This window comes from Leucoraja erinacea, chromosome 5 (genome assembly GCF_028641065.1).
Source record: "Leucoraja erinacea ecotype New England chromosome 5, Leri_hhj_1, whole genome shotgun sequence".
NCBI classification, from domain to species: domain Eukaryota; kingdom Metazoa; phylum Chordata; class Chondrichthyes; order Rajiformes; family Rajidae; genus Leucoraja; species Leucoraja erinaceus.
Window position 1 is genome coordinate 94,625,817 of NC_073381.1, and position 10,345 is coordinate 94,636,161.

Genomic DNA, 10,345 nt, shown 5'->3' on the forward strand with positions numbered 1-10,345 from the left:
AGTAGTGCATTGTTGTTGATGCCGGTGGCAGATAGACGTTCCAGAAGAATTGGGTGGGAGATGGTGTCAAAGGCTGCTGTGCGGTCGAGGATGATCAGGATGGATAAGTGGCCGGTGTCAGCTGCGAGAAGGAGATCATTTGTAATTTTTACCATGGCTGTTTCAGTGCTGTGATTGTGGTGAAGACCGGACTGAAATGGTTCATAGAGGTTATTGTTTTTGAAGGTGGACTTGAAGTTGTGTCGCTACTGTCCTTTCCAGAAGTTTAGTGATGAATGGGAGGTTGGTGATGGGGCGGTAGTTATTTGGATTGTTTGGATCAGAACCTGGTTTTTTTTTCGATTCGGGGTGACAGAAACTGTTTTGAGACATGTAGGGACAGTAGCAGTTGATAGGGAGGATTTAACCAGGACAGTAGGGATGGGATCAAGCAAGCAGGAGGAGCTCTTGGACTTGGTGAAGTGTTTAGTCATTTCCTAGACTGTTGGAAGCTGGAAAGTAGATAGGGTGGAGAGTGGGGAGTCCAGTGTGGAAGGCTGTTGTGAGCAGCAGCTGAGAAAGAGTTCAATTGGTGATGAATGCTGGTGATTTTGGTACTGAAGAAGTCCAAAAACGTATTACACTGAGCAGTGGAGGTGAGGTGATTCGAGGTTGCAGAAGGCTTAAGCAGTTTGTTGACAGTGGAGAATAAAGTCCGAGTGTTATTTTCACTGTTGTTGATGATGTTGGAGGATTTAGCAGCAGTCAGGGCATTTTTATATGAGAGAAGATGATCTGTATGCATTTGGTGGTGAATAGTTAGTTCAGTTTTCTTTGTAAGACTCTCCAGACGCCGTCCCACCATTTTCATATGGCGCAGTTCAGGAGTGTACCACGGAGATGACCTGCTAAAAGAGACTGTACGGGTTTTCAGAGGAGCCGAGGAGTTTAATAAGTGGGATGGTTAAGAGTCCCGAATGCAGGTACTTCAGAGCCGCGTAACATAATTCAAAAACCAGGTTCAAGTTCAAAAATAGTTTTAATTTTTCAATGGAACACAAAACCCAAACCTGATTTAAACAACCCAGTCAGGGATATGGATGGACTAACAAACAATTTAACAGTGCTCCAGCCAGCCACGTAATGAGCCACGTCGAACTGGAGAATCTAAAACCTGCCTAAAGAGATATAACCCTGAAACGAAATACCCGAAAACACTAAGGTCAGTCATTATCTGTCCCAATTCAATATTTGTTAACAAGTAATGGTGAAAGTGCACAAAGTTCTATGCCATGTGGCCAGGCCTTCCTCAGCTCACATCAGCAGGCTGCTCACAAGTCAGAGTCTATGAAGAAGAGAGAGAATCCTGGGAAACTCTGGTATTTAAGCTTCAGATGAGTCACCCGTCACCTGACGCAGCTTGGCCAATCGGGTACAGGAGCCTTTTAACCCCTTGATTCCAGACTCACAGCCACGAGGCCTGCACTCTGGAGAGAACCAGAGAAAGGTAAGTACATACATAGCATGGGGGGGGGGGGGGGGGGGGGGGGGGGGGGGGGGGGGGGGGGGGGGGGGGGGGGGGGGGGGGGGGGGGGGGGGGCCTACAACCACCCCCACCCAAAGATACTGAATAAGTTTTGGAAGAAGAGAGAAAAAAACACCACCAAATCCCAGAAACTATTCAGGAGCTAAAACGCTACTGGCGCGACAAGGCGTCAGCCAAGGCATTATCCTTGCCACGGATATACCTGACCTCCAGGTTGTAGACTTGCAGCTGTAAACTCCAGCTCATTAACCGCCGGTTCTTATTCTTCATATTCTGCAGAAATACCAAAGGATTATGATCCGTGAGTACGATGACAGGGACATTCGAGGAGCCAACATAAATCTCGCAATGATTCAGAGACATTAAAAAAGCAAGGGCTTCTTTCTCAATGGTGGAGTACCACTTCTGATGTCGATTAAACTTCTTTAGAAGTACGAAACTGGATGCTCCACCCCATCTGAATCATCCTGGGAGCTCCACCAACCCCACGATCACAAGCATCCACTGCCAGCTTAAATGGACGCTCAAAATCAGGTGCCGCAAGCATAGGTGCGCGCACCAGAAAATATGATCAAAGGCTTGTTGACACTCTGCGGACCACACAAAAGCTACCTTCGGACTCAGCAAATCCGTCAGAGGGGCAGCCACCGCAGAGAAGTTTGGACAGAATCCTCTATTGTACCCAACCATAGCCAGATACCCACGGAGTTCAGTCCGAGAGGTTGGAGCAGGAAATGCGACAATATGCCGCACCTTTTCCTTGAGAGTGCGAACCTGACCCCGGCCCACCACCTTACCCAGATACATTACCATGGCCTGGCCAAACTCACACTTCCTCAGATTGATCGTTAGGTTTGCCTCTGCTAGACGATGAAATACCTCCTTCAGATGACCGATGTGTTCAATCCACGACCTGGAGCACACAACCATAGTCTCGGGGGAGTCGGGCCAGGAGGGTTCTCCTCCGCAAATGGATATCGTGTTTGCACGTTTTTTTTTAGTTTTTTTTTTAATTTTATTTTTATTAGAAGTACGGTAAGTTACAATACTACACAACACATAGGTCTTAATACATTTTTTGTACCGCTTCAATTTTTGAGCTTTAAGAAAAAGATAGAAGTAGAGAAAGTAAAGAAAGTGCGCAAGAGTCGTGAAGGTGCAGGAGAGTGTTCAGAAAAGTAAGCCCCTTAGAAAATAAGTTAGAGAAGGAAGTAAAGAAAGAAAGAAACCCTAGAAAAGAAGGAAAAAGAAAGGAGAAACAATTGCTCCATTATAACATTAAACTCCACAGAAAGGGAACTACCAACCAAGTCTGTTTTTGTTGTTTCGTTGGTTTTTTTTACCCCCGTTGCCAGATCCTGGTACCTTTTATTTATTTATTTACTTTTTAAAGTACTATTGCACCTTATGCTTTTGGTCTGCATAGTGTGGACATAATTGCAGTTGGGGCACTTGACAAGCGGGACCCGAGCGGCATAAGTCAGCCGCGGTGCAGCACGAACGTTGTCTTGCTTGCGACGGAGCATAGCAACACCAGTCAGATTAATAGCCCGATTGTCAGATCCCCTCTGCCCATGTAGCAGGGCAACCACCTCAGCTATTCGGCATGCATGCATAGCCTCAGTCAGGGTGAGATCCAGTCTTCGCAGCAGCTCTGCTCGTAGCTTCTGATCTAGCATGCCGGTGACCAAAATATCTCTGGTGAGCTGATCACGCATGTTCTCGAAACGGCACTGCTGAGCAAGGTAGCGCAGGTCAGCGAGAAAACATTCAACAGGTTCATCAGGCTGCTGTATCCTTGTAAATAATCTAGCCCGCTCCAATATACGGTTAGAGGGCAAGTCACAAATCTCTGCAAACTTGCGTAAGAGACATACCGGGTCGTTGGCAGATTCCGCCATGCTTCATAACATCGGGACCGGCAAGGTTCAGCAGGAGTGAGGCTTTGACCACATCAGGGTCGATTCGGTGCACGATGTTGATGAAGTGGTTGTAGTCCATCACGAAAGTAGCCCATCGCTCCGCAATGTCAGCGTCAAAGACAAGGGGAGAGTGCTTGCGGCACGAGAATGCCATGGTGAATAGGGAATTAAACACTAGTAAAACTAGGAGCAAATAAAACCCGATAAACAGGAGGCACGCGTTTAACTTACTGACACCATGTAAAGGAGTGGAGTCTGACACACTGTAACTTTACTGAGTCTTTAATAAAGGCACATGTCAAACACGTCCCAGTACTGACTGCATCTAGTGTTCAGGCATACTGGAACCAAGGGAGGAGCAATGGGAAGATATCACAGTTATACTGAGATGACTGGGCGTGGTTAGTGGTATTGAGGTAGCTACATTATAGGTTGCATGCATAAACCATCTACAGGTTGAATGGCCTAATTCTGCTCCTATGAAATGATCTTATGACGCACCAGGATATGTCCGATATCCCGACACTAAGCATATTCCAAGTACACAGATTCATCTCTACATTACCAACCAGGGCAATATCCCCCACCACCACCCCACACACACACACACACACCCACACACACACACACACACACACACACACACACTCACACTCACGCACTCACACTCACTCACACTCATTCACACTCACTCACACACACACACACACACACAAACACACACACACTCACACACACTCACACACACACTCACACACACACACACTCACACACTCACACACACACACACCAGGGGATTACCTTTACCTCCTCCTTCCCCACATACATAAGGATAATTTATCCACCTCCCTTCCCCCACCCCCCACTCCTTCCCACATACACGCCGCCGCCAACACATGCACACACCCCAAGTACCAGTGATCCATGAGGCAGGAGTATTAACACAACTACAGAACCTAATGCCAAACAAAGCAGCGGGCCCAGGCCAGTTGCCTCCATGGCTTCTAAAGATGTTCGCAACGAAAATAACACCCATACTCACAGATTTATTCAAGTCCTCAATTGATTGTGGGTCACTACCACGAAAGTGGAAGGAAGCAAACACCTGTGCAATATTTAAGAAGGGCAATAAGGCTGCGCCTGGGAATTACAGACCAGTTTCACTGACTCGTGTTACATGTAAGATCTTGGAATACATCATACACTCTCACATCATGGACCATTATGAAAAGAATGGGATGCTGGTGGACTCACAACATGGCTTCAGAACAAAACGTTCAATGGAAACGCAACTTACTGTCACTATTGATGACATCAAAAAGGTATTAGATAAGGGGAAATCTATACATATGGAAATCCTGGACTTTTCAAAAGCGTTCGATAAAATTCTTCATGAAAGGCTCCTAGGAAAACTGGATTGCTGTGGCATCAGAAATAGTCTACATAACTGGATTAGGGACTTTCTCACAAACCGGACACAGAGGGTGACCTGTGAAGGAAACATTTCGTTTGAAGTACAAGTACTGTCAGGAGTACCGCAAGGTACGGTCCTCGGACCACTGTTGTTCCTGACGTAAATTAATAATCTGCCTGAAGACATCAATTGTAAAACAAGACTCTTCGCAGATGATTGTCTTGTATATACACCTGTCACTGATGTAGAGGATATGAACTCCTTACAAGAAAACCTTGTCCTTGGAATAGATTATGGCAAAACACATGGAAGATGAGCTTCAATCCAACCAAATGCTCAATTATGATCATTTCAAATAAGAAGAAACCACCTACTCGAGACTTTATCTTCTGTGGACAAATACTTCATCGTACAAGTTCACAACCATCCCTTGGAATTCGTGTTGATAGCAAGCTTTCGTGGGGGGAACACATGGACAACACGGTCACTAAAGGCAACCGGACACTAAGATTCCTTAGACAAAACCTCTGCTTCTGCCCAAGGAAGTGAAAACCACAGCATATACATCATTGGTTAGATCCTTACTGGAATATGCTTCATGCGCCTGGGATCCATACAAAAGTGGTCATATTAGGTATGTTACAAAACCTACCTGAATCGTGGCTGAGCATCTGTCCTACCCCGTGTGCTCGATTTTGGCGCTGTTTAGAGGGGGCGGGTTTAAAACGCGATTTTTACTAGGCTGTTGCAATCGAAAATGTTCAATCGAAAATACAATGCCTAGTAAATCATTAACGGAAAATCGCTGAAAGACCCCGTCGCAAAAGGTATTATTAGTTTTTATGGCCTTGTATAATAGTTATAGTAGTTTAAAAACCACTCTCTAAACTCGCAACCTCTCGCAGCCCCAGGGTTTTATAAAGCAAACAATTAAAGGTATGTACCTTATTTTTACATTAAATGGGGCTTGTATATAACCCTGTATATAAAGTTTTCTATAGCGAGTAGTTCATTTTGGGCTCTTTATATCCCGCAGTGTTTTTCTGGGCATTTGAGGGCACAAATCCAGCGCAATGTGAACGTTTTAAACCAGCGCGTTCACAGGAACCCACTAGAAAGCCGATTTAAATTGACTATAATTTACAGCAATAGAACACTAAATTCCTTCCATTTGGCCTATCAATTGATGTAAATGAGATTTAAAAATCATGTTTTATTGTGAATTATTTGTGAATATTATTTGGACACTTAGGCTATTTAAAAATGTTAATCATTTATTAAGAAATGGATAGATGTTTAGATCTAGTAATTGAAGTTTGAAATTAGCTACAATTGGGTAACTAACTAATTATATGCTTTAATTTCAGGTCATCCAAGTAGGATTATTTTATATTTGTTTCAGAATCTATGATAACTGAAAATTTCATTCAGTTCTCTTAATGTTTAAGAAGGTTATGGGCTTTTGACTGTCCACGATCACAGCTTTTTTGTTATGTCCATAGAAAATCAATAGGGAACAATATGCTAATTTCCGAGTATGAAAATGGCCATAACGTTTTTATTACTTGAGATATGAAAGTGAATTAGGTGTCAAATTAAACTTATTGTTATGCTTTATCTGATGGGATAAATTGCAGACTTGATTTTTTAAATCTCAAAATTTTGTAACATTGCTATATATCAACAAACTAGAAGGGGTACAGAGGCAAGCAACACGCTTTTGCATCGGGAACTACAATAGAGGTAACACTGTCACCCAGATGCTGTCCGACCTGGAGTGGGAAACGCTGGAAACAAGAAGGACAAGGAACAGACTAGCCATGTTGTACAAGATTTAAAAGGGGGTCGTGGACATAACTGCAGATAGATACATAACATACTCAACAGAAAGGAGAACAGGAAAGAGTAATGATATACAAATAGAAACCCCATTCGCCAGGACAGATATTTATAAGAACTCGTTGTTTGTAAGATCCTTAAGGGGATGGAATAAACTAGACAACAATCTAGTCAAATCACCTTCATGGAAGGGGGCACCTACGTATCACAACACATCCAAGTTGGCGATATGCAGAGTACTGCCCTGCCGACTACATATTCAGAAGATTCGGAAGGCTCAAGAATCTAATTCAGCCGCGCGCACAGAGACAAATAAATCTCCTTCACTCAATGTGCCCCCCATCACACACAAGCCTTGTGATCTCCAGTCCCCTCCCACACAAACACCAGGGGTATTTTCTCCAAGGTCCCCCACACACAAACACCAGAGGACGTTCACCATGCCTCTCCTCAACCTCATCCCTTCCCAACGGCGGATTTCCCTTCCCCCATCAAACCAGGATACTCTTCTCAAAGTAGGAAAACTCTCCATCCTCAAACGTATGGATTCCCCTCTCCCTCTACAAATGTTGCAGTGATTCTCCTATCACGCCATCAAATAAAAGCACGTTACTTAAAATACACATACAAATAACGAGCATCCATGATAGTTCAAGACGTGGTCGAAAGATGTCTGTTGCCGAGGTCGGTTCATAGACGTGTCCCTGGGGTTGCGGGAGGGAGTGGTGGACGCTGTTTGACACAACTGGAGGTCTATGGAACTCAACCTGCTCCCGTCAGCGGTCGCGCCAATAATTCCACGTTGTTCGCTCACAATCGCCCGTGGTTGCCCGCGGTCTGTCATCTGCCGCTGTGTGGATTCACCCGTCTGTGTGAGAGCGACCGGATTCAACAAACTGAGTCTGTGTGAAAAGAAAGGTAAGCCAACGTGCTCCCTCGTATTAATTTCCCATCTGACGATGATATTGGTGAATCCTAGATGGTCACTAGAGGATGAATATCCTCCCAGCTCCCAGAGAGAGGAACAGAGAGACACCAGTCGGTGCACAGTTGTTCAACTGAGATCCAGAGACTGGGAAGCACCAGTCAGTATTTAGATATCCCACGAGAGACAGAGGGACCCATCCCCAGTTTCTGGAACTGCTGTGGTACGAGTGGGATTGATGCGCTACAATGTTGAGAGCTATATTTGGGTAGTAACACAAACACACCGTTTGGCCGTACCTGGGTACATGTGACAAAAATGACACTGAACCTCAAAAACATATCTACCTGAACGGGACATTGTTCAGGGCACTGATGTACCCTTGAGACAGAGGAACTGAGAGACAGAAGTCAACGTATAAGTAATAGACAATAGACGATAGGTGCAGGAGTAGGCCATTCGGCCCTTCGAGCTAGCACCGCCATTCAATGTGATCATGACTGATCATTCACAATCAGTACCCCATTCCTGCCTTCTCCTCATTTCCCCTGACTCCGCTATCTTTAATAGCCCAATCTAGCTCTCTCTTGAAAGTATTCCCCGATCCATGTATTGAGAGACACCGGTCAGTCTCCATACCCCCCATACAGAGAGTGAGTAAGAGACAGGTTATAGTGTATAGGTAGCTACAAGCGAGGGACTGAACGACACCGGTCAGGGTGTATATATATATATATATCCCCCTGGGAGAAAGGGACAGAGGGACATCTGTCAGGGCAGTGACATGCTCATCCGTGGACTAAGATACAGTAGTTAGCGTAAAACTACACCCCCTGAAACAACGGCAGAGAGACACCAGTAAGAGTACACGTCCGCCCCCGATATACCGGTCAACGTGCAGGCATTCTTCCGAGAGCGAGGGGCGGGCAGAGAGGGGTCAATGTACGGATATGCAGCTGAGAGGGAGGGGTTCTGTGCACAGATCTGTACACACATAATCCCCTGAGAGGGAAGCAGTGAGAGAGAACGGTGAGTGGGTGAGTGCTTGAAGGCAGTGTGTTGTCGATGTATGAATGTTCTCTCTATTCTTCCCCCTCCTGCCAGATTTTTCCAGGACGTCAGGAGAGAGTCTTTCGCTTGGAGATTGGTGATGTCGTTCGGGATGCCATCTGGGAGCAGGAATGCGGGGAAGGACAGGGGGGTTGCCACCCATGAAGATTCCCCTGCTACCTCCGGCGTGCACCCGGCATTGGGTCTCCTGAGCCTTACACCCACAGCTGGGGCTCCTCAACCCCCTTCCTCCTCCTCCTCATCCCCCTCCTCATCCCCCTCATTGCCCCGCAGCTCGCAGCTGCCACCCACTCCAGCCGTGTCCCCTGATCCCGGCCGCCGACGAGATGTCCCCGTCTCACCGCAACCCCTCCCCTCGCGGTCGTCCCCCGCCGTCGCCGACGGGGAAGGAGGTCCCGCCCTCACCTCCTCCCCCCTGCTCCTCGCCCCGCACCTTTGGAAAACCCCGTTCTGGATCCTGGAGGACTTCCAGGCTCCCCGTCCCCTGCCAAAACTCAGCGCCCAGAGCTCGGGGCCGGCCCAGGATAGGGCTCCGTCCGAGTCGGCCCAGCCTTCCCCGGGGCCCTACTACCCACTGGAGCCAGCGGACCTGGAGGCTTTCCGGATCTTCCACCCACCGTCTCCCCCCAGGCTCCGGGACAGCGAGCTCATGAATGTACCTCCCCAGGACATTGAGTTTTGGGGCCGTTTCTACTTCTCCGGGGCTGAACAGGCCCGGGAACTGCTGGAGCAGAGAGCCCGGGCCCAGAAGATTCAATAAAGGCCATGCTCAACGTTCGCACCAGTCTGGTTTTATATCTGAACTCGCGTCGGTGAGAGTACTTGTGATTTTCTGAAGAAGGATCTCGACCAGAACCGCAACCCTCTCCCCAGAGACCCTGCCCTTCCCGCTGAGCCACCGCAGACAGGGAGTTCAAGGTAGACACAGGGGGGTGCACCTTCAACTTCAGAGCCAAACGAAAAACACGGAGTGCTGGAGGAACTCAGCGGGCAAGGCAGCACCCGCGGAGGGAACATATCACTTCTCAGGAGCCGCCACGGGCCACCCCCCCCCCCCCCCCCCCCCCCCCCCCCCCCCCCCAACAGAAAGGAACCGTCGCTGCAGTCGTCACTGCAAAATGCCTAAGAAGGAACTGCAGATGCTGGAAAATCGAAGGTAGGCAAAAATGCTGGAGAAATTCAGCGGGTGCAGCCCTGTCCCACTGTGCGAGTTCACCCAAGAACTCTCCGGGTACGTCGGAGCTTAGTCTCTTAGCGCCAACGGCTGGTACTTGGGAAACGTGGTAACTCGTGAAGATTTTTCAACATGTTGAAACATATCCACGAGTAAAACATATCCACGAGTAAAAATGTGATACTTTTTAACACGTAGTCATACCGTAGTAGCTCGTGAGTTTATCGTAGTAGCTCGCGGAAATAAGAATACTCTGTATATTCATTACCTTTGAATTGTAGTTTTATGTAATCCTCCCCGAATTTCTGAGTTCCATTTCACAATATCTATCAGACATACAGAATGTTGCAAGGTAAGATCTCGCCCAAACTCAGTGTATCTTTCTATCCCAATAAATATCACAAAAATATGCCATTGTTTCAGCCACATTATGACAAAATATAGAATGTAGGTTATTTGTAATCAGTCACCCCAC

At 46.9% G+C, this 10,345-nt stretch overlaps 1 protein-coding gene across 1 annotated transcript; it reads left to right on the forward strand.

The window, feature by feature from the left end:
• Window positions 1–7,312: 7,312 nt before the first annotated feature.
• LOC129697602 (uncharacterized) lies at window positions 7,313–9,474 on the forward strand. Its single transcript, XM_055636299.1, has 2 exons — window positions 7,313–7,618; window positions 8,730–9,474. The coding sequence occupies exon 2, from the start codon at window positions 8,776–8,778 to the stop codon at window positions 9,454–9,456; it is 681 nt and encodes a 226-aa protein (XP_055492274.1). The 5' UTR covers window positions 7,313–7,618; window positions 8,730–8,775; the 3' UTR covers window positions 9,457–9,474.
• Window positions 9,475–10,345: the final 871 nt, after the last annotated feature.

Bases quoted from the DNA above. Each gene is read 5' to 3' on its own strand.
- LOC129697602 (XM_055636299.1), top strand. From the start codon at position 8,776: ATGTCGTTCGGGATGCCATCTGGGAGCAGGAATGCGGGGAAGGACAGG.